At 61.4% G+C, this 22,683-nt stretch overlaps 2 protein-coding genes and 1 pseudogene across 3 annotated transcripts; 1 reads left to right on the top strand and 2 right to left on the bottom strand.

Moving 5' to 3' along the window:
• Positions 1–1,558: 1,558 nt before the first annotated feature.
• On the bottom strand, positions 1,559–9,087 carry LOC144275058 (H-2 class II histocompatibility antigen, E-S beta chain-like). The gene is made up of 6 exons (XM_077834165.1): positions 8,906–9,087; positions 7,407–7,676; positions 5,975–6,256; positions 2,919–3,029; positions 2,323–2,346; positions 1,559–1,953 (listed from the first exon to the last, which is right to left on the bottom strand). Exons 1-6 carry the CDS (start codon positions 9,009–9,011, stop codon positions 1,940–1,942), a joined length of 807 nt encoding a protein of 268 aa, XP_077690291.1. The 5' UTR covers positions 9,012–9,087; the 3' UTR covers positions 1,559–1,939.
• Positions 9,088–10,905: 1,818 nt separating this feature from the next.
• On the top strand, positions 10,906–16,041 carry LOC144275060 (HLA class II histocompatibility antigen, DR alpha chain-like). 2 transcript variants are annotated; one of them, XM_077834168.1, is made up of 5 exons: positions 10,906–10,992; positions 13,375–13,632; positions 14,260–14,541; positions 14,753–14,903; positions 15,192–16,041. In XM_077834168.1, exons 1-5 carry the CDS (start codon positions 10,911–10,913, stop codon positions 15,193–15,195), a joined length of 777 nt encoding a protein of 258 aa, XP_077690294.1. In that variant the 5' UTR covers positions 10,906–10,910; the 3' UTR covers positions 15,196–16,041. The 2 variants fall into 2 exon arrangements, with proteins under 2 accessions (XP_077690294.1, XP_077690295.1); XM_077834169.1 differs by lacking the exon at positions 15,192–16,041 and having other exon boundaries at positions 14,753–14,907.
• A 4,619-nt stretch (positions 16,042–20,660) lies between these two features.
• Positions 20,661–21,947, bottom strand: LOC144274209 (kinesin-like protein KIF20B pseudogene; annotated as a pseudogene).
• Positions 21,948–22,683: the final 736 nt, after the last annotated feature.

The following is a 22,683-nucleotide window of genomic DNA, read 5'->3' as shown; positions in this document are numbered from 1 at the left end:
CGCCCACCGGCTGCCGGGGTGTGAAACGACGTAGAGAGTTAACCCTTTCGGGGTCGCGGGGCCTGAGAAATGTCTCCACTGGGCTGTGGGCAATTGCACGGGGACTTTCCGCTGACACGGGATTGACGGGCCTGGACTGAAAGGCCCCATGTCCTGGCCCTGGCCCCCTGAGCCAGCCAGTCCCTCCCCGCCAATCCCGGCCCTTCAGCGCAGCCCTGTCCACTTGCCCTCCCTGACGGAGCCTGTGCAGGGAAAGCCCAGCGGGGCCGTGCTCGAGGGCTGGAGTCTGCAGGGGCCCGTACTCAGAGCTGGGCTGGAACCCAGGAGTCCTGGTGCCCAGGGCTGGGCTCTGTCTGGCCCATGGGGCTGCCGTAGCTGCACCATAGTTAGGTGTGACACAGACTTTGGTTAGTGCAGCGGCAGGATGGTGAATAGCCGGGGCGGGGGTGAGGCAGGGGGGCAGGAGCAGGGCCGGGATGGTCCGTGTGGGGCGCTGGAGAGAGAAGACTCCATGGCAGGGGGGTCTTGGCCAGCAGAAGGAGCAGCGGGCCAGGCTCTGAGTGACTCACACAGATTCATGCCCTGGCCCTGTGTCCCCTCCCGCGGGGACAGCCCATGGGAGCAGCTGACAGGGACGTCCCCACGGCCTCATCTCCCCGCTCTCCGGGACACTCCCCCACCAGGGTCCCAGGGCTCTTTGCACCCCGATAGCACTGGGGCCAATTTCCCCCACAGAAATGCAGCCACCGCTGGGGTGGGGCCTGGCAGCTGGGAAACAGCACCCAATGGGAGCGGCGGGGAAGGGCCAGGGGAGCATGAATGGCCATGGTGGGGCAGGGGCTGGGGTCTCCCCGGCAGCCCTGGGGCAGGGTAACAGCGACAGAGCAGGGCCGGGCTGGGGGGAGGGGGAATGTGAGCACCCAGCCCACATATCGCCCCAGAGGTTGCGGGGTCCCGCATAGCTGGGACCCCACAAGCAACCCCCCCAGCGGGATGTGGGACTCTGACTGGGATGGGGCTCCCGTGTCACTGGTGAGTCTCTGGGCCCCTGGGGGGATGGGGCTGTGACTCCCTGGGGGGTTTGGGCTCCTGGATAATAACTGCCCTGCCCCATAGCCCAGCTCAATGACAGCCCCCCCATCCCAGCCCGGCCCCGTCGCTGACCCCAGGCCGGGGTGTCCGTGCTCTTGGGGTGCCCCCCAGGCTCACCAGGGGGACGGGAGCACCCCCCCTCTGCAACTGCCTCTCCCCTGGGGAAGGAACCGGTCTGCACTGGGACTGGGAACCCACAGCCTCCCCCAGGGGTCACCCCCACCCGCAGAGCCCCCCTCTGGGGTCCTGCCCCCTCCCTCCCGTCAGATCCTGCCCTGCCCAGGGCCCTCCCCAGCACAACAACCCTGATCCCTCCAGCCGCTAAATGGCCCCATGGTGTGTCTGGGGAGTCCCCTCCCCCAGGGCAGCTGCTCTGTGCCCTGCGTCCCGCTCCCCCCAGCCAGAGCCCAGCGGGCCCAGTGGCCCCAGCCCTGTCCCGGCCCCGGGGGCGCAGTGAGCACGGAGCTGGGGGGGCTGGGGATGGTTTATTAGGGTGCAGCAGTTCTAACAGCGCCCGGCCTCGGTCCGGCTTCCCCCCGGGCTGTGGAGCAGCGTCCCCCAAAGGTTCCCCGAGGGCCGCGGGGTCAGCGAGAGGGAACGTGGGGCTGGGCTGGGGCAGGGAAAGGGTTAACGCAGGAGGGGTCGCCCCCGTGGCAGACCCTGTGGGGACTGAGGGGCAGGGACGGGTCCCCAGGCGGGGGCAGTGCGGGCTGGAGCCGGGCAGAGCGCGGGGAGCAGACGGGGATGGGAAGGGACCAGCCCCAGGTTCTGCATTCTCCGGGCTGGGCGAGGGGCTGGGAGAGACGGACGGAAACTCCTGCCGGCCGGGGGGTCCGACGCCCAGGATCTAACTCAGGAGCCCTGCAGGGAGAGGGGAGAGAAATCAGCCCCTGGCCGTGGGGCTAGCAGGAGGGACGGGGGATTTTCTTTGCCAGGCCCCAGGGCGCCCCCAGGGACTCTGCCCGGCAGCCGCAGGGCTGGGCGATGCTCGGCAGGACCCAGGACCCTCTGCCCCCAGGAGCAGCTCGGGGATCCGCCTGAACGGGGACTGAGGGAGCTGCAGACTCCTCCTCTGCGGTGCCAGGGCCCCATTGCCCAGCTGCCCCCGGGCTGAGCTGGGCGGGTGTCATGGGCCGAGGGGCAGAAGCAGCCGCCCCACGGGTGTCCCAGGCAGCCTGTGGTCAGTGTGGGGGGAGGTGGGTTTAACTGGGGGAGGGGAATTGAAATTACCTGCAGGTTGGGGAATGGGGCGCCCTGAAAAAGAAAGAGAGACATGGTCAAAGCCGTGGGCAGAGGGAGCCGGATCCTGGGGGTCAGAGCTCCAGCCCCCGCCCCACGGCATGGAACGCCCCTCACTAGGACCCCAGCCCCCGTCTAACCCCCAGACCTGGGGTTCCCCCCTAGCCTGTTATTACAGTATTGTAAATCCCTGCCCCAGGATCCCCGCCTTGGGGGAGGGGACGGGAAAGGCTCTCAGCCCCGGGGTAGGGGCAGCTCCCTGCACTGCGAGGGGTCGGGGTCTCTGTCCCACCCCGGGGTCTCGGCCGGGAGAGGGGAGAATGGGAGCTCCCAGCCTGGCCCTGGGGCCCCCCACTGAGATCTCCCCATGGCCCCTGCTCTGTCCCTACCCTAAGGGTGGGTGGGGTGGGGGGGGGGAGATCTGACCCAGCCCCAGCCCCAGCCCCAGCCCCAGGAGACTAGAAGTTGGGAGGCCCCTGCCAGGCTCTGAGCAGCCCCTGCTGGGGGGTGGGAAGGAGCCTGCAGTCAGGCCCACATCCCCCCCACAGAGAAACCCCGGTGCCCCGACCCCGCCCGGAGCCATTCACCTTTCTTATTCTTCAGGTAGATGAGGAGTCCTGGCACCAGGAAGATCAGCCCCAGCACGAAGCCCCCGATGCCCGTCAGCATCTTGCTCCTGGCAGCATCAGACTGTGCCTCTGTGAGACAGGGAAAGGGGAACGGGCAGCCGGGTCAGAGCCAGAGGCCTCCGGGCCAGGCTCCCGTCAGCACCAGGGACCAGCGCCAGCCGGGGCAGAGCCCGGGGCAGAGCCCGGGGCAGAGCCCGCAGGTGCAGCTATGGGACATCAGGGCTCCTCCCGGTCTGCGATCATCAGAGATCGGTCTCTGGCGCTGCAGCGCGAGGTCTGACATCCTGCCCATTGTCAGCATGAACTAGTCGAGCCCTGGATACTCCTGTGAGCCACAGAACTGGCCAACCCCTTTGTGAACCTTGCTCAGCTCTTGGGTCCGTTATATCCTGTGGCTGGTAGTTCCACAGGGGAACTTCACATTGTGTGGAAAAAGTCCTTGCTTTTCCCAGGTGTGAATCTGCCCCCTCCGTCGAGCGTCCCCTTGTCCTTGTGCTGTGAGACAGGGAGAACAGAAGTTCCCAGCCCAGGTCAATAGATTTGGGTTAGCAGGGCTCATACATGTGCTCTAAAAATTGTGAGTAGGGTCGATGCTTTTGCTAAACACAAGCATAAACGTAAAGATCTGGATGTAACTGTTAAAATTTTAGAAGAAAGTTTCCCCCCGCAAAAGCAGTGTCCTTTTCCAAATCAGGCCAAACCTTAAACTGCTAAAACCATTGACTCTCTTCCGCAAGAAGAAATCATTTGTTTGTGTACTTCCACGTGCAATTCTCCCATTTGGCCAGGACAAAAACCAGATGGATCATGGCGTCTTCGTACGGATGATCAAAACTTAAATGAAGTCTCTCCAGGTGTTACAGCTGTTGTTTCCAAAATCCCTAATCTAATTAATCTGTAAATCCCAGAGCAAAATAAGTTTCTACCATTGGCACCTGTTGGGTTTCAATATAACTATAAGCTTTAGAGAATGAGTTCAGCACTTCTGGAAGAGTGCTCCCAGGGTGGACACGCATCGGTACTTGACCCCGAACCTAAATTCTCACGAGCGTTGACATGTAAGAAATACAGCAGCAAATGAATTCCATGCCACTGAGCAGTCAGCACACCCCACCTCAACCCACTGCAGTAGCAACTAAACTAGCACCCTGGATTTCAACTCCGCCCAGGGAGTATAAAAAGCAGGAAGTGAAATTAAAGTTTCAAATAAAACCAAAGTTACCAATAAATACTTAAAAAGAAAAGGAGGACTTGTGGCACCTTAGAGACTAACCAATTTATCTGAGCATAAGCTTTCGTGAGCTACAGCTCACTTCATCGAATGCATACTGTGGAAAGTATTGAAGAAAGTACCCACCTGCGGAAGTGAAGAAACAGATTGATAGAGCCAGAAGAGTACCCAGAAGTCACCTACTACAGGACAGGCCCAACAAAGAAAATAACAGAACGCCACTAGCCGTCACCTTCAGCCCCCAACTAAAACCCCTCCAACGCATTATTAAGGATCTACAACCTATCCTGAAGAATGACCCAACACTCTCACAAATCTTGGGAGACAGGCCAGTCCTTGCCTACAGACAGCCCCCCAACCTGAAGCAAATACTCACCAACAACCACATACCACACAACAGAACCACTAACCGAGGAACCTATCCTTGCAACAAAGCCCGTTGCCAACTGTGCCCACATATCTATTCAGGGGACACCATCACAGGGCCTAATCACATCAGCCACACTATCAGAGGCTCGTTCACCTGCACATCCACCAATGTGATCTACGCCATCATGGGCCAGCAATGCCCCTCTGCCATGTACATTGGTCAAACTGGACAGTCTCTACGTAAAAGAATAAATGGACACAAATCAGATGTCAAGAATTATAACATTCATAAACCAGTCGGAGAACACTTCACTCTCTCTGGTGACGTGATTACAGACATGAAAGTTGCAATATTACAACAAAAAAACTTCAAATCCAGACTCCAGTGAGAGACTGCTGAATTGGAATTCATTTGCAAATTGGATACAATTAACTTAGGCTTGAATAGAGACTGGGAGTGGCTAAGTCATTATGCAAGGTAACCTATTTCCCCTTGTTTTTACCTACCCCCCCCCCGCCCCTCAGACGTTCTTGTTAAACCCTGGATTTGTGCTGGAAATGGCCCACCTTGATTATCATGCACATTGTAAGGAGAGTGATCACTTTAGATAAGCTACTACCAACAGGAGAGTGGGTTTGTGTGTGTGTGTTGGGGGGGGAGAAAACCTGGATTTGTGCTGGAAATGGCCCAACTTGATTATCATACACATTGTAAGGAGAGTAATCACTTTAGATAAGCTATTACCAGCAGGAGAGTGGGGTGGGGGGAGGTATTTTTTCATTATTTGTGTGTATAAAAAGATCTTCTACACTTTCCACAGTATGCATCCGATGAAGTGAGCTGTAGCTCACGAAAGCTCATGCTCAAATAAATTGGTTAGTCTCTAAGGTGCCACAAGTCCTCCTTTTCTTTTTGCGAATACAGACTAACCCGGCTGCTGCTCTGAAACCTGTCAATAAATACTTCCAAGTGCTCGGAGCAGGAAAATGGAGCGTCCTACGGAAAACCAGCAGGAACCACTCCCATATATTGATGGTCAATCCAGGAGGGGGCAACAGACTCTAACACCATCAAGGAGGATGCGAGTAAGTCTGGAGGTGTAACTGGCACGTGGGACTTATGTTTAGGACTTGCATATGCGGTGACATGTATAACTTTGTTGGTAACCTTAATAAAACTGCTAAAAGACAGATGCTCTCGTATGCGTTGGGTGCCTACGTTTCCATGTGTTCCTATGGGCTCTAAATCCAGAAGAAACAGAGACAACGTTGTGGAACTTGAGGCTGCAGCCCAGAGCTGAACCCACTGGAGTGGGATTCACCGTAAACAGAACGAAAGGCTACGGTAGACAGCGCTGTGAAGTCTTGGCTTGGGCTGGTATTTGTGGGGGCTGGGTGACCCAGAGGCTCTTACCCCAGTTCACGGCGAGGGGGCCCCACAGGCTGATGTGCTCCACCTGGCAGGTGTAGACGTCCCCGCGCCGGGGGCTCATCTCCAGCATCACCAGGATCTGGAAGGTCCAGTCTCCGTTCTGGAGCAGCTCCGTGGACACCACCCCGGCCGTCTGCTCCTGCCCGTTCTTGAACCACTTGATCTCGATCCCCGAGGGGTAAAACCCCGTCACGGAGCAAACCAGCAGGTGAGAGTGGGGCCCAGACCCCGATGTCGTGGGGGAAACTTTCACCTTGGGCTGAACTGGGGGGAGAGAGAGAGAGCTGGGAAAGGGTCTGGAGATGGACGGGGGCTCAGAGAGAACAGGGGCCCCTCCAGGGAAATATCCCCCCCCCCGCATGTGCCCAGCACCTGCCTAGGGCGATGCCCCCCAGGGTGTGTGGAGTCCAATCCCCCCAACCGCACACACGGTGCCATTCCAGGACAGGGCATCCGACCCCCCCCAAGACACCTGGCAGCTGCCCGGGGCAGGGCACCTGGGATGTGTAAGGTCCCGTTCCCCGGGACACGCCCAGGACAGACGGGGCTCCCCATGGTGTGTGGGGTCTGATTGCCTGGCCACCCCGTTCCCCCCTCACTGCCCTGGGGTGGGGCTGGTTGTCTCCTGCCCCCCGTTGCCCTGGGCAGGCTCCGGCAGGTAGGGCCCGAAGGGAGTCGCGTCCCGTCACCCCCATGGGGACAGAGCCGGGGACGGTCTGACCCTCGGGGCCCCGGGAGACGGGGTCTCAGCCAGGGACCAGGGGCTGCGCTGACCCCTGCCAGTGGGGACCCCGAGGGGGGAGGGGCGGGGTTGGGGGGAGGGGAAAGTTCTGCCCCATCGCCCGGCCCCCTGAGCCCAGGAAGGGGGGTAGGAGCCGCAGCAGCTGCCTGCCCCGAGGGGGGTCTGGGGGGGACGGTGGGGTCTGAACCCTTCAGAGGGGTGGGGGGGGCTGGGAAGGGGGAGGGGTCACCGGCCCCCCAGAGACTGACCGCGGGTGGGGCTCTGCTCCCTGCCGACAGGGGGCGCCGCAGCCAGACCGGGGGGGGGGGGCGGGAGGGGAGATGACCCCGCCCCAGCGCCTGCTGCTCCCCCCCCCGCGTAGCGCGAGACGTTCGGTTCCCCCCCCGGGGTGCAGGTGGCGGATCGCGCCCAGCGAGGGGAGGAGGGGGCGGGTCAGGGCGTGTCCTGCTGCGGCCCCGCCCCCGCGCTCCCTCTCCGGCCCCGCCCCCTCGGAGCCCCGCCCCTAACCCCGCCCCCGCGCACCCTCTCCGGCCCCGCCCCCTCGGAGCCCCGCCCCTAACCCCGCCCCCGCGCACCCTCTCCGGCCCCGCCCCCTCGGAGCCCCGCCCCTAACCCCGCCCCTGCGCACCCTCTCCGGCCCCGCCCCCTCGGAGCCCCGCCCCCCCCACTCACCTCTGCGGTCGACGCTGAACGGTCGGACCTCCTTGTAGTTGTGCCGGCAGAACGTGTCCACCGCCGCCCGCGCGTTCGCCAGGAACGCCGGGTCCTTGTTCCAGTACTCGGCCTCGGGCCGGCCCAGCTCCGTGTCCGCCACGTGCACCCCCAGCTCGCTGTCGAAGTGGACGTCCTGCCGCCGGTCCCAGACGTGCCGCTCCAGGAACCGGACCCGCTCGGTGCCGTTGGCGTAGAGACACTCGGACTTCGCCTGGAACAGGAAATGCTCTGGGGGGGGGACGGGCCGGGCTCAGGCTCAGGGACCCGCCCCTGCCCCGGGCTCGGAGCTCAGCGGGCGGGGAACAACCCGAGCCCCGGGACCCCCCCCAGCCCCGCCCTGGATCCACTGGGCGCCGCGGGAGCCCGCAGGTCTGGGGGGGGGGGAATGACAGTGACGTGCGGAGACGTGGGGGGAGCGGGGGGGCTGGGGGACACTGAGCGGGGGAGACACGGGGGGAGGGGCGGGGCAGGAGGAACAGCAGAGAAATGGGGGTGGGGCACAGGCGGGGTGCGGGGAGACTGAGTCACGGGGGGCACAGCACAGATGGGGGGCGCAGGGGGGCGGGGAGCCCAGGCCGGGGGCACTGACACGGGGGCTGGGGGCCGGTCGCTGTGGGGCAGGAGAAGGTCCCGGGGTCTGGCTCTGGAGCAGCCTCTTAATGTGGATTGACCCCAGGTTCCCCGGAGGGGGGGAAGGGTGTAAAAGGGAACGATTCTCTGCATGGAGTTTCACCCCCATGGGAGGGGCCTGGTTCCCCCCATGGCCCCTCCCCCCCCAGCCTGGGGCCCCCCCAAACACCACACAGGGAGCCAGAGCTCATGGAGAAAAGACAGAGACCGACACACCCAGCATCAGCCCAGGACAGGGCTCCCCGGGTGTATGGGGTCCAATCCCCCCCTCATACATCTGCTGTCTGCCTGGATGGTTCTCGCCAGGGCATATGGGGCTGATCCTCCCTGATACACCCAGCGCCTGCCCAGGCTCCCCGGGGTGAGCAGGGTCTGATTCCCCCAATGCACCTGTGACCAGGATGGGGCTCCCCAGGGCATGTGGGGTCTGAACCCCTTGATACACCCAGCGCCCGCCTGGCATGCGGCTCCCTGGCCATGTACGTGGGGTCCAATCCAACCTCACAGATACACACAGCACTGAACTGCGCCATGATCCGCAGGGTGGGTGGGGTCCGATCCCCCCCAGATACACCCAGCACCTGCCCAGCACAGGGCTCCCCAGGGCTCTGGGGTCTGATTCCCCCCCAGATACAGCCAGTGTCTGCCCAGAATGGAGCTTCCTGGGGCGTGTGGGTCTGATCACCCCCCTCCCCCAGGATACACCCAGCGCCTGCCCCGGACGGGGCTCCCCGGGCACTGGGCAGTGCTTAAGTTGTGCCAGGGCTGAGCCCCGGCCCCTCTTTCATTACAGATTAAGCCCCCGGGGCGCTGGAGTCTCTGCTCACCTGGGGGCTCCGTGCAATGAGCCAGGTGGGTTCTCAGCACCGTGAGTGTCACCAGCAGAGCCACAGCCCAGTGGCTCCCGGCCCCCAGGATCCGACCCGCCCCCATCGCGGCTCAGGAGGGAGAGATCTGGAAAGTCGTCGGGACCCCGCAGACTGAGACCTTCTCCGCCCAGCTCCGAGCACCAGCCCCAGAATGCTGCCCACGGCCCCGGGGATTGGGCACCCCCAGCCCAGGGGCCAGGCAGCATCGAGTCTGGGCAGCATCATCCGTTGCCAGGCAGAGCCGGCCCCAGCAGGGCTCGGTTCCATACTTCTCCCTCGTAGGGGGCAGAGCAGGGCCTGGGGTCGGGCTGCAGGACTCGCCCGGCACCTGCCATGGCCCCGGGGCAGCTGGAGAGCGGGGCCAGCCCAGGGACCAGCCCCCACCAGAGCAGGGCCCCCAGCAACAAGCCTGGGACCTTCCGTCCCCTTCCCCTGGTGCCTCGACCCTCTGCTGCTGGCTGGGGCAGGCCGGGTCTGTGGGGGGGGTCTCTGGTTGTGGATAAATTTAGGCCCAGTGGAAGGTTCGGGGCTGGCCCCACAGACAGAAGTTCTGAGCTTCCCCCACCTCCATGGGCCTGAGCCCTGCCTCCCGGGACCCTGCTAGAGACGTTCAGTCTCCATGGGTCAAGCACAGCTCGGCCTCCCAGCTGCTCCCACCATCGATCTCCCGAAGGGGCTTCTCTGGCCGCTCTGTCTCTGATCCCCTCCCCCTCTCTGCTGCGCGCATACCCCCCCCCCTCGTGGGGCAGGGCCATTGTCCCCAATGCCCAGCTGGGGAGGGAGGCCCAGAGAAGTCAGTGACTGGCCCAGGGTCACACACAGTCTGTGGCAGGGCTGGGAATGACCCCAGGGCTCCTGGGTCCCAGGCCAGCCCCTCTCCGGCCCCTCCTGCCAGGGGCAATGTGAACACCCAGCGTGTTAGTGGGGTGGGGGTGGGGGGACGGATGGCTGCGGGTTTGGGCAGGGGACATGGATTGACCCACCCACAGAGGGCCCAGGACAGACCCCGGGGGGGAGGGGGTTTGGTCACTAACAACAGATCGGAGCCGGTGCCAGCAGAGGGGAAAGGCCCCATGTCCCCGTCCTCACCTCCTCAGCCAGTCCGTCCCCGCCCTGGGGCCTCATGGGTGATGGTCCCGTGTCCCAGTCTTCCATGGATGATGCCCCAAACCCCGTGTGTGGCCTGGTCTACACTTGTCCCATCAGATCTCTGTGGCTCAGGGGTGTGACCCCCCTCAGTGGAGAGCTGGGCCGGCCAAGTCCCCCATCTGCACCCAGCCGTGCTGCAGAGCAGGGTGCCTGGGGGGGGGCGTGAACACCGTCTGGGGAGACCCCACCCAGTGGCGCCGTGTCCACAGTGGGGACAACCCCCCTCCCCCCCCGGTGGCGCCGCGTCCACATCAGGGACAACCCCCCACTGGAGGCGCCGTGTCCACACCAGGAGCAGGCATCTGGCCGGGAATGTGCCGTGTGGTCAGCCCCAAATGCTTTAAAATCCTGCGACAATGTACAAATACCAGCTGTGGGGTTTATTTGCCTTCTGCTCTTTGAGCCCCTCGGGTGCCCGGGAGTCACAGTTTGAAGCTCTCCCCGCAGCCCCAAGGGCTGGACACTCACTTTGTCTCTAAGATCGAGGCTGGAATCGTCCCAGACCCACGTGACTCCAGGAGCTGGGGCTTTAGGAAACACAAGAATTATCCTGAGACTCGTGACACAATCCTGAGAGCCGGGAACACTGAATTTCTCCGTCTCCTCTCGGCGAGGCTCAGCCCTGCTGCTGTGCCCGGTAACAGCCTGGTTCGCGCAGGGATTTCTGCCATTGGGTGCGGGACCCTGGGGCGGGCTCCCCTGGCCAATGCCGGGCACTGCCCCCCAGCCCTGCCTCCCCCCAGAGTGTGACACGTGCCCTCCGGCCCCCTAGCACTGCCGGCCCCACGCCTAGCCCAGTGTCTGGGGAGAGGAGATGGGCGCAGGATGGGGCGTCCCCGTGGCCCAGCTGGCCCTGCTCACCCTGCTGGCCCTGCCGGGCGCTGGGGCGGTGACAGGTACGGGCGGGGCGGGGGCTGTGATGCCTGGGCCTGGTGGGGGCAGCTTGACCCCCATAGCGCCCGACTCCCACCCCCAGGGAGGGGACAATGGGGGGCTGAGGGGCATGGGGGGAGCTGCAGGGAGGAGGGTCTCGTCCCATAGGAGGGAGGGGTGAGGGGGCTGATCTGGATGGGGTGGAGGGTGGTGGGTCTCACCCCTGTGTCAGGGAGGAGGGAGGGGAAGCCGGCACGGGGGCAGCAGAGGGATCGTGGGGAAGTCGCTGTGGTTTGGGTATGACACAGCCCTGCCCTAGGGGTACAGCCCCCCATTCCACACAGGGGAGATGGGGGAACGTTCCCCAGAGGGTCACTCCAGGGCCAGACCCTGCTGAGCAGTGAGAGCGTCTGTGCAGAGCAGGGAGCCCCTGGCCCTGCTCCCTGGCCTGTCCCCATTGTCTGGACTGGACTGGCCTGTCCCCAGGACTCAGACCCACGGGGGACTCTGTGGGGCACTGTCTCTCCTTGGCTAGTGGTGGCGGGTTCCCTGCTTTGCGATGGCTGGGTGAGATCCTGCCGGGCGAGCTGGGATCCCTAGGACAGTGGTTCTCAAACTTTTGTACGGGTGGCCCCTTTCACACGGCAAGCTTCTGAGTGCGACCCCCCTTCTAAATTAAAAACGTTTGTTTAGATATTTAACATCATTATAAATGCTAGAAGCAAAATGGAGCTTGGGGTGGAGGTTGAGAGTTTGTGACCCCCCATGTAATAAGCTCGTGACACCCTGAGGAGTCCCGACCCCCAGTTTGAGAACCCCTGCCCTGGGATGTGGGTGCTGAAGTCCCTTGGGCCCTGGGGAATCCCAGCCTCAGTCCTGAGCCAGCTTTAATGTCTCTGGCTGGGGAGTTCCCAGGCTCCCGGTGACCAGCCCCGGGGGGGGTGAGGGGGTGAGTGTCGGGGGCCAGGGATTGAAATCGCCCCGAGAACCAGGTCATGGCTATGGCGGGACACAGAACGAGCCCCATGGACAGACAGGAGAATGAAATGTCCTGCAACCACAGCCCCAGCCCCCAACGCCCCCAGGAGCCAGTTTGGGCTGGGTCCCGTCCCCACTTGCCAGCGGAGCCGGGTTTGGTCTGGTCACTGCTTGGCTGGGAGACGTGAATGGAAACCAGGGAACTGAGCAGGGGTCAGTAGGGAGGTGTCACGGAGTCCCCGGGCGATGCTCTGGAACTGCTCCCTGTGAAGCCAGTCAGGACTCTGGGGAAGTCTCCTCTCTGGGAGCAGCCTGTCTGCAGGACACAGCTCACCTGGCTTCCCCCTTCCTGGGTCTGACCTCGGAGCATTCAGCCTCCTCTGCCCCTCCGTGCGCTTCCCACAGCGAGTCCATCCAGGCGGGGTCCTGGGGAAGCCAGAGGGTCCTGCCCCCCAACTCCGCAGTCAGACGTGACTCTCAGCCAGCCAGTAAAACAGAAGGTTTATTAGACGACAGGAACCTGGTCTAACACAGAGACACCATCAGGTGCCAGGAAACAGGGTGTCGGCCATTCTCTGTGTCCAGACCCCTGCACACACCTGCCCTCTAGGGCTCTGCAATGATCATACCCCCTTATCCCACTGTGAGGATGTGAGGCAGCAGGGCGGGGGGAGTGTTGACCTGGGACTGTGCCCTGGGGAGGGGAGACCTGAGAGCCTGTCCCCTGAGCCAGGAGGGGGAGGGGGAGGTGACACCTCTGCCCGGGAATGTGGAGGGGGAGTGCAGCAGGGAACCTGCTGGGGGGGTTTAGTTTCAGTTTGGGGCTGGGGGGAGGAACACAGGGAACCCCAGGGCTGGGGTCTAAGCTCCCTGCCCCCCAGAAGGACTTGACTGAGGGGTCCTGGGGGTACCCACAAGCTCTGTTTTGGACTGTGTTCCTGTTGTCCAATAAACCTTCTGTTTTACTGGCTGGCTGAGAGTCTCAGTGAATCCCAGGAAGAGGGGTGCAGGGCCTGGACTCCCCCACACTCCGTGACACCCACCCCCTAGATACTTAAGAACTGCCTAGGGGAAACTGAGGCACCCCCACACTATTCCGAGGAAACATTAAGAACAGTCCCACTTCATCACAGGGGGTCTCTGCTCTCTTAGTCCTTGCACCGGGGCAGCCCTAGGGGGTTTGTGCTGCGGGGACTGGGGCAGGGGCGCTCTCCCCTCGCAGTCAGTGCTGGCTCCATTGCCCCCAGCGATGCTGGGGGGCGCCATGCTGCACGCACCTGCCCCCCCCCCGACACCGGGGAGTGTTTGTGCGAATGTCACAGCCCGGGAGCTGGGGGGCTGCGCTGTTGGGGGAAGCGCTGAGACCCCCTCCCCCAGGCGGGGGATCAGCCCCCAGGTGGCCGGTGCTGACGCCCGTCTCCCCGCAGCGGAGAACATGCTCTCCCAGGTGGCCTTCTACCAGCGCACGGACCCGGCCCAGCGCGAGGCCGGGGAGTTCATGTTCGAGTTCGACCAGGACGAGATCTTCCACGTGGACCTGGAGAGGAAGGAGACCGTCTGGCGCCTGCCCGACTTCGGCAAGTTCACCAGCTTCGAGGCGCAGGGCGCCCTGGGCAACATCGCCGTGCTGAAGAAGAACATGGAGATCATGATCCAGAGGTCGAACCGCACGCGGGCCCAGAACGGTACGGGGGGGCACCTTCCCCGCGAGGGGCCTGAGCCCTCCCCCCGCTTCTCTGCCAGGGGCCTGAGCCCCTTCCCCGCTTCCCCAGATCCCTCTCCCCACCTTCCTGAGCAGAGACCCCTCCCATCTCTCCCCTACCTTCCCCTCCTCGCACACCCACCCGGGCCTGATACCAGACCCCACCAGAGATTGAGAGTCTCCTCCCAGCTCCCCCCACAGCCCCTGGAGGGCTCCGGGGAGCCAGTCAGCCGGGCCAGGGCTGTGCAGGGCAGGGGCCCCGGGCAGTTCACACCCTCCAGGCTGGTGGCCCAGGGCATCTCTTTGCTGAGGGCTGTTCCTTGCCCGTGCCCAGCCCCAGGCCCTGCCCCTGAGGGATTCTCTCGCCGGCCCCTGGTGCCCCATGAGCCGTCAGGGCAGGGAGCTGGGACGGCCCCGGTGACGCCCCCACAGTCCTGGGGAGAGACCCCTGAGCTGGAGCGTGAGTACCAGGGACTGGCTGGCTCAGGGGGGCAGGGAATGGGGCACGGGACCTTTCCCCTCTAGGGGGTGCTGGCTCCGATCCAGCCCCAGGGCAGGGACTGGCTGGCTCAGGCGCAGGCAATGGGACCCACTCACCCCGTCTCCCCAGTGCCCCCTGAGGTGACCGTGTTCCCTGAAGACCCCGTGGAGCTGGGTGAGCCCAACGTCCTGATCTGCTTCGTGGACAAGTTCTCCCCACCCGTGCTCAGCGTGACGTGGCTGAAGAACGGGCAGGAGGTGACGGGGGGGGTCTCGGAGACCGACTTCTACCCCCGCCAGGACAACTCCTTCCGCAAGTTCTCCTACCTGCCCTTCCTCCCCAGCCAGGGTGACTTCTACGACTGCCGGGTGGAGCACTGGGGGCTGCCCGAGCCCTTCACGAAGCACTGGGGTAAGGCTGGGATGCACGGGAACCCTGTGGGGCCCAGGGCTGGGAGCCAGGATGCCTGGGTTCTGTCCTGGCTCTGGGAGGGGAGTGGGGGCTAGTGGGTCAGAGCAGGGGGGCTGGGAGCCAGGACACCTGGTTCTATCCCAGCTCTGGGAGGGAAGGTTGGGAACAGCCCCCCTCACTCCGTGCCCTGTCCCTCTCCTCCTCTCTCCAGAAGTCCAGGTGCCCACCCCCGTCCCCGAGACCACCGAGACCCTGATGTGCGCCCTGGGCCTGGCCGTGGGCATCATCGGCATCATCGTGGGCACCATCCTCATCATCAAGGGCATGAAGATGAACGCCGCCCGCAACCCGCGGGGCCCCTTGTGAGTAGCCGCTGCCCGGGGAGGGCACCCGCTGCACCCGCAGCCCCTGGGCCCACACAGCGCTCCCCGGGGAGACCCCCACCTGTTGTGTGTCCCCCAGCCAGCCACAGCCCCGTAGCCCATCCAGCACCCACTGGGGAGACACCCCGCACCCGCTGTGCTCCTCCCAGCCAGCACCCCCCTGTGTCACAGGGAAACTCCCAGGCAGTGCTGGGAAGTGGCCCTGATCCCTGCCAGCTTCGTGTTGGGGCCCAGAGCTCCTGGTAACTGACCCTCTTTGCCTTTCAGATAAACGCGGGGAGGAGCCGGCGCCCCTGAACCCCCAGGTGCCTTCGTGAGACCCACTCGTACTGCCCCCCCGCTGTCCCCAGCGTCCCTGCTCCGTGCCCGTTGGTGCCAGCTGCTGTACCCCGACCCCGTAACCGGGACAAGCCAACCCGCTAGAGACTCACCGGGGAGCCGGCCCCTCGGACTTCCCTCACCCACCCCGCTGCCGGGCTTGGGAGGGGGCACCTATCCAGGGAGAGGGCTGCTGCCCCATGGGGCTGGGAATGGGGATCGCCCCTCGTCAGGGGGCAGCAGGGCCCACGGGGCTGATCCAAACCCCATTGCCATCGTGGGGAAGGTTTCTCTTGACTCCAGTGGGCGCTGGATTGGGCCCCGAGCCCGGCCCCTGTTGGCCAGAGGCTGCTGTCAGTCACCCCAGGCAAAGCCCCTCCAGCCATTACCCGGAAAGCTTTGGGCCAGATTCGGCCATTCCCGGTCAATGGGGTCCCTGTGGGATGGGATCAGGCCCATGGCTGGGGGTGGGGCAGCCCCAGCGCCCGGCTAAAGGCCCCATGGCACCCGTGTGCGGCTCCCCCGGGTCCAAGGGCCCAGCGCGGGGTCGGTGTGGGAAGGGCCCAGTCCCCGTATAGCCCCCGCCCCGTGTGTGTCCACAGCCCGGCCGCCCCCGATCTCGCCCTGCCGCTTTGCGAACAGCCATAAAATGGGTTTTGGGGACGTTTTTTATCATGATTTTAAATCTGGTCAGTCTGGGCCGTGCCCGCGGCAGCCTGTGTTAGCCCAGCCCAGCCGCAGTTGGTCCAGGGGCCCCGGGTTATAGCGGGAGTTAAGGGCGTTCAGTAGAAGGGCTAAGGAAGGGGCCAGGACTCCTGGGTTCTGTCCCGGCTTTGGGCGGGGAGTGGGGGCTAGTGGGGGAGAACTGGGAGTCAGGATTCGGGGGGTCGATTCCCGTTGCTGACACGGACTTGCTGCGAGTTGTGATGCACCCTATGCCTGTTTCCCCTTGTGTGACATATGGCCAGTCTCCTCCTGCCGTGGTTGTGGGGGCTCTGGGGCTGAGGGATGGTCCCTGAAGAGCTTTGAGATCGTCCCATGGCCGGGAGCCCTGCAGAAGGGCAGGACTCATGGGCCAGGTTCCCCCGGGACTGAACCCCGCAGGGCGAGCGGCTGCAGAGAGATGCTGGCCTGTCTGGGTGCTGCGGTGACGTCCCCCAGGCTGGGGTCACTGTGACGCGAAAGGCAGATCCCCCCCACCCCAAACACGGCACTGAGCCCCCAACCCAGCGCTTCCTTGCACCCCTTCACTGGCACCTGCTGGGAGACCCCTGTGATGGTTCCCCCCCGCCCCAAGGTGCCACTTGGAAGTAGGGCACCACTGAGCCCACCTGACTCACCAGCGAGGGCTCCCTTTACACCGTACTGCTCTGCAGCCTGCCAAGCCCCCCCGGCTTCAGCCTGCACGTTACCAGCACACACACAGGTAGGGACACCCCCAGCTGCAGCTTCACACAGATGCTGAGATCAGCTCTGCATGGGAAGGCTCAGCTAAGGAACTGCCCGGTACTCAAGTGCACACCCCCCTCTAGAGGATAAACCCCAAATTATACCATCTTGCACTGCACAGAGATGGGTACAGCATAAGCTCATGAAATTCACCCCCTCCCTCAGTGTGGAGAGGAATATGCACAGCCTTCTGCCCCCAGTTATGATTTTCACACCCTGGGTTTAGAGAAAACAAAAACAAGTTTACCAAACTTAACCCCCTCCGCCTGTGATTTATTTCTAATAGATGCTTGGGATTGCTCAAACTGGTCAGCTAGAGTAGCCAGTTCGTCGACAGTTTTCACCTTTTTATCCCATAAATGCTGTTTTACATCGTCATTACACACACTCAGGAAATGCTCCTGAGCAACATGATCAGCCATTTCTGCAGAGCTTGTAACACCTTTTCCCCCTTACCGATCACATCTCTCATCTGCTTCCACAGGCCACATTACTCATTCCAGCCCCTCTCTTTAGGCTTCTGAATTTTTACTCAATCTGCTTCAAGTGTGAAAGTGTTTTAAAACCATTTCCTTGAATTTACCATAATCTGCAGCATCACCAATAGGCATCTTACTGAATCTGTCCAGAGCTTTCCCAGACAACTTTGCAACCAACATGGGCATCTTTTGGTCTTCAGGAATCTCATGGAGCACATACAGCCTCTCAAGGTGATGAAATATTCAGCAATGTCCCCTGTCTCGCTGTCTGCAGGACACAACCGCTCCCATTGGTGGATTTTTGGAGCGGTGGGACCCCGTGGTGTGTCTCTATGGGGCGCTGGTTCCGCCCCTCTATCAAGTCCAGTTCATGCTTCCTCTCTCTTTCCTTCTCCTCCATGGCGAGCTTCTGGGCCTCGATTTCCTTATCAGCCTCTATCGGTCTCAGTTCCAGGGCGTTCTGGTGCGCAGCCTCTTGTCCGGCATCTCTGCTTCTGTGGTTCTTTGCTCTGCTGCTTCTCCTGCATTGATCTCCAGCTGCTTTAATTCCATTTGCCTTTTGCTCTCTCCGTCTCTCCCCTCCCCACTACCCGCCTATCCCTCCCCCTTGGCTGTCCCCCACCATCCCTCGCTCAGCGCGTCGTCCCCCTGCCTGGCTTGGTTACTTACCCTGCTGCCTGCCCCCTTCCCCACCACCCCCGCCCTCCCCACTCCCTGCCACCACCCTCACGGGGCGGCCATGTGTCCATGGGAAACACCTTGAGCTCTGTGGACCAGTGACATTTTCCCACGGGGCGGCTCCACGCCCACGGCGCTGACCCGGCTTCCAGCCCATGGGGAACCAAGGCCAGGAACCGCGGCCGGTGGGAGCTGCGGGGGGCGGGGCCAGAGCTGCCGGGCCCCGCCCCCGGAGTCGGGCACGGGTGGGGGGGAGCCGCAGGCAGCCCCTCAGCCTGCGGAGCAGCAGGTGTCGGTCACTGTCAGACAGACACAGACGGGGTGGGGGTTGGGACAGACAGATGGAGGCCGGGGGAGCAGCGATGGGCACCCTGGGGTTGGCATTAAATACCGACTACAGAGGGGGCTTCCTGGGGGGGGCTATAGCAACTCCCCCCACCACAGAGCAGATCTGGGCTGCAGCTAGCTCCATCCATCACCCCCCCCCGCCGCACAGAGACCCACACAACCCTCTGCCCCCCCCGAGAAACCCCCACCGACCCCTGTGCTCCCGTCACTCCTCTCCAGAGAGCCCCCCCTTTGTGCCTCCAGAGACAGCTCCCCTCCCCCCTGCTCCCTACCATCTCACTGTCACGGACTCACAGGTCGTGCCCATTCTTGGCCCCGTGCGGTCCGTGGGGGGTGCCCCTTTCAGTGTGACAGCCCTTCTCCCAGGGGTCCACTCTCTCTCGGGGTTAAGCCCCTCCATCTTCTGGAGCTGCACCGCTCTGAGCCTCAGCACCCCTGTCTCTGCCGTGGGCCCCCTCAGGGAGTCCCCTCGCTCTGGACCCCCGGGGCCTCCACCCCCCCCGAAGGGGATGATGCCCCCCTGTTCTCTAGACCGGAGCGACTCTCCGCCAGCGTAAAACAGGAGGGTTTATTGAATGTCTGAACCCAGGACAGGACACTCTCAGGGCCTCAGGCCTGGCCTCCCTCAGCCCAGCACGTCCCAGTCTCCCCTGCATCCAGGGGGGCTCTGCCTGCTCCCTCTCTTCAGCTCCGAGCCCCCCTGCTTCCCAGCTGGGCATCTGATCTCACCGGCCCCAAGCCCCTCCCCCCCATCCATTGTCTCCTCTCCAGGTAAACAGGGTCGCCCGGGCCCCCTCTCCTCTCTTCCGCAGCCCATTGTCGTCCCGCTGGCCAGACCCGGCTGGGCCTCCTGAGCTGGGCCTCCGGGTCACCAGTCAACGATCACCAGTCGCTGGGGTCTCCATTCTCCACGCCAGTGGCTGGGGTCCCAAGTTCCCTCGCTGGTCCTCTGTAACAACAAACTCCCTCTCCCATCACCTCCTTAAACCCGCAGCACCAAGGGAAACTGAGTCCCACCCCCTCTGCATGCAACCCATTGACAAAACCAAGAAAATCCCCCACAGGAAACCAGGAAAAACAGGAAACTCCCCCACTTCGTCACACTCCCCCTTTGCCTTCCCCCTCCCCCCCAGCCCATTGTCCCCCGTGCCCAGTGGGAGCTGCCCCTGAGGCAGGGCGCCTGCTTGCAGACTCAGACCTGCCTGGTGCCTGCACAGCGCGGGGAAGGGGAGCCACAGGTGAGCAAGCCCCAGTCGTCAGCATCATCACAGCCACAGCCATTCTCTGTTTGGGGTTTCATTTCCCCGGGGCGAGGAATTCTAGCTGCTCTTCCCTTCCAGACAGCTGGTGGCTTTTCCCGTAAGAAACCGCACACCTGCTTTGCAAAGACATCCATGCATCCCTGTTCACTTGCCAAGTGTCTTTTCTGGTTGTTCATTTATTTTGTTAACTCAGTTTCAGAGGCAGTTTTAAAAGTCCCTTGAATTGTAGCTGGTTTTTGCCGTTGGTCCAAAGGCACGTGGAAGAGGTGCAGACTTTTATTTCTGTGGGCGAACCCACCCGACGCGGAAATGTGAGTGTCGGAGCTAGGAAAGCTCTGCAAGGGTAAGGGACCCTTCAAGACATTGTCCTCAAGTCATTCCTTCTTCTGGGCATCCCACTCTATTGTTCCCTCCTGCAGTGACAGTGATCAGTGTCTCCACCCACGGGGGAGATGGTTTGTTTTTTCTAAAAGCAGTTAGTTTATTTACTTTATTTTATTTTAAAAATTTAGAGGCAACACCCAAGACAAGGAAAATAACCAGTGACTTCCATGTAGCATTTCACGTTGCTGGCTTTCTTCTCCTCAGAGGAACACGTGCTTCACATTTCCACCAGACTGCGTCCTTCTGTTGTCCCATGGCTGGTCTCCTTTGCCTTTTGTCTTTCAGTAGCAGTTCCAGGGTTGTCATAGTCTTTTACTGTAGCTTCTCAATGGGATATTAAGTCCTGTAGCCTACTGATAACATCCTCTTTTTGCTCCACCATCTGCATTAGCTCTTGAATCCGGTTATTCACTGTCGTCATTTTCTCAGTAGCTTCTTCAAGTTGTCGAGCAGATTCACTTTATTTAATCACCTGCATTTCAAGCTCGTCAGTTCTCCATGTCAGCTCTTCTTTGGTTTTAGTTAGTTCAACGGTAACTTTCCCCAGTTTTTCTTCAAGCCAAGCAGTCGCTTCCTGTGGGTCTTCTCGGGATCCAATATACCTGCAACCTCCTTCTGCCTGCTTCTTAATATCAGTGACATCATCTTGCAGAGAATCAATAATACCCTCAAGAGCAGTACACTTTTCGGGATCTCCATTCTCGCCTCCTTCCAGCATTCCAGCTCTTTCATTACAGTGGGAATTCTTCATCTCCTGTTCTTCATCCAGGTTTTTGGCACATTCATTTACCAAATCCTCGTAGATTTCCAAGCGTTGTTCAGAATCTTCTTCCAGCAACTCTGGATCCTGAGAAAGGCATTGCTTGAAAACTGTTTCCCCATTGAGCAAAATACTGAGTAAATTCTTATGTGCCTTCTTCATGAATTTTTAATTCCAAGATTAATTTCTTTGCTCTCATTGATCAGCTTGCTTTCCAGGTCTTCTATTAGAGTTAGTAGCCTCAGATAGTCTTCTTTTCCTCCTCCTCCTCATTTGCCATCTCTTTTGCCAGATCATGCTTTTCATGTGTGTCATTGTTATCCACAGTTAAATGCTCATCGTCTTCTATCACATCTTCCAGGCTCCTGTCCCAAAGTACAGGGGCTCTTCTTCTTGCTGCCTGCATTTTCCTGTCAGTGTTATTTACGAGAGACGCGTCTCTTGCAGACTTCTGGACAACTGGCTGCTCTTGGGGAGCGTTAGAAGAGTCTTGAACACAAATTTTTGGGGCAACTGCTGAGAGCTTGAGCACATTGAGCGTTCGTCGCACGCAGCAGCACACTGGCTGATGTTTACCATCCTATAAAGCTTCCCTCTTCCCCTGAAAAAGCCTTGAAGGAAGCGAGTGTCCCGAAATGGTACGTGCAGCTGCAGCTTTGGCTGTGGACTGTTCTTGAGTGCATGGAGGCATTTGCCTAGAATCAGTAGAAAAGTGTTAATATTTCCACTCTCTTTCAATCTATCACCCTCATTGCGCGTCTTGGAACGTCTTTCTGAGCCAGCGAGACCACAGAGCGCCACTTCACTGACTCGGGTTACAGCAGGATCTTCACGATCTTCTGTCTTTAGCCTTTGAAGAGTGGATACGCTGCGACTTCTACGGGAGTGAGGATCCCGCTTGCTGCAAGCAACACTCTGGTGCTTCAGCCCGAGCTGCAGAAGTTGAAAAGCTGCTTTTGAATCCGAAAACTGAATCCACGGCAGATCTTTCACATCAGAGCAGCCTCTGATGTCTTGGGCAAGACACGGCACCCTTCTTTTCTGGTCATTTGACCCTGAGAGCGACACGTGGTAAACGCACTTGTTGTCAAGCTCACAAAAGGACACCCAGACAGAAGACGTCCTGTCACTTGCCACGCTCGCCCACGGTCGGTGGTTCAGGGTCTTTTCTGGGTTCTTCCAAGTCTGCAGATGATTCGGAAGTTTTGCTGTGAGTGTTGGTGCTGTTTTGCGAGTCTACCTCTTTCGCTGGGTGAAGGATTGAATGTTTCACAGCAATGTCTTCTCTCACTCGGTCGTTAGTCGGCCTTATATCATCTCTACGGCCAAGGGGTGTGAAATCCATCTCTGGACACACTTTGCCATCTCCCACAGGGGTCAACCCTGCAGCCACTCTGCCTCTAGGCTTGTTCTCTGTCCGTGCCCCCTACCAGCCCCTCTGGCCTCCCCGGGATCCCCCCTCCCGTTATTCCCGCTGGGTCTCTCTTCTTTCGCCAGAGCTTCGCGTGAAGGAAAGTCTGTCATGGCAGCTTCTTCGCTCTGTCATGTATTTAATTGTGATGTATTTATTAAGCGTTAATTAATGTACTAGGGGAGTCCCCCTTCGGCCCAGCACCAGACACCATGTTCTACCCTCTGGGCCTGAGGGGAAACGCCCGGCCGGGTCCGTGTCCGGCAGCGGGAGGAGCTGGAAGGAGATCCCAGGGGCTGAGAACGGTGGGGGAGGGGGACACAGGCAGGTCACTAAGGGGCTAGAGGCCCCGATCCTGCAAACGTGCTGCGCTACGAGCTGGTGAGCGACCCCCTGGATTATGTGAGAAGCCGCGTGTGCTGACGTGCTCTGCTGGTTTCGGGTCAAACTGAGCCCCCGCACCCAATGCTGCGTTTCCCCCCCACACCCACTCCAGCAAGGTCCCCCCAGCTGGGCCCCGGCGGCCCCATCGCCATGGGCCTTAGAGCTCCCCCAGCTCTCCAGTGCTCCCCTGTCCCAGAGTTGGGGGGCGCAGGGGGCTCCCTGGAGGAGAGGGGCCGACCAGCCGAGGAGCTGGGCTCAGAGGTGTCCAGGCAGGTGCCCGGCGCTG

This window comes from Eretmochelys imbricata, chromosome 14 (assembly GCF_965152235.1).
Source record: "Eretmochelys imbricata isolate rEreImb1 chromosome 14, rEreImb1.hap1, whole genome shotgun sequence".
NCBI lineage: Eukaryota > Metazoa > Chordata > Testudines > Cheloniidae > Eretmochelys > Eretmochelys imbricata.
This window is presented reverse-complemented; position numbering and strand designations above follow the sequence as displayed.

Bases quoted from the DNA above. Each gene is read 5' to 3' on its own strand.
- LOC144275058 (XM_077834165.1), bottom strand. From the start codon at position 9,011: ATGGGGGCGGGTCGGATCCTGGGGGCCGGGAGCCACTGGGCTGTGGCT. The intron at 7,677-8,905 runs GTGAGCAGAGAC...TCCCCCCCCCAG, and splicing joins TCATTGCACGGAGCCCCCAG to AGCATTTCCTGTTCCAGGCG. The intron at 6,257-7,406 runs GTGAGTGGGGGG...CTCTCCCCCCAG, and splicing joins GTTCAGCGTCGACCGCAGAG to TTCAGCCCAAGGTGAAAGTT.
- LOC144275060 (XM_077834168.1), top strand. From the start codon at position 10,911: ATGGGCGCAGGATGGGGCGTCCCCGTGGCCCAGCTGGCCCTGCTCACC. The intron at 10,993-13,374 runs GTACGGGCGGGG...GTCTCCCCGCAG, and splicing joins GGGCGCTGGGGCGGTGACAG to CGGAGAACATGCTCTCCCAG. The intron at 13,633-14,259 runs GTACGGGGGGGC...CCGTCTCCCCAG, and splicing joins CCGCACGCGGGCCCAGAACG to TGCCCCCTGAGGTGACCGTG.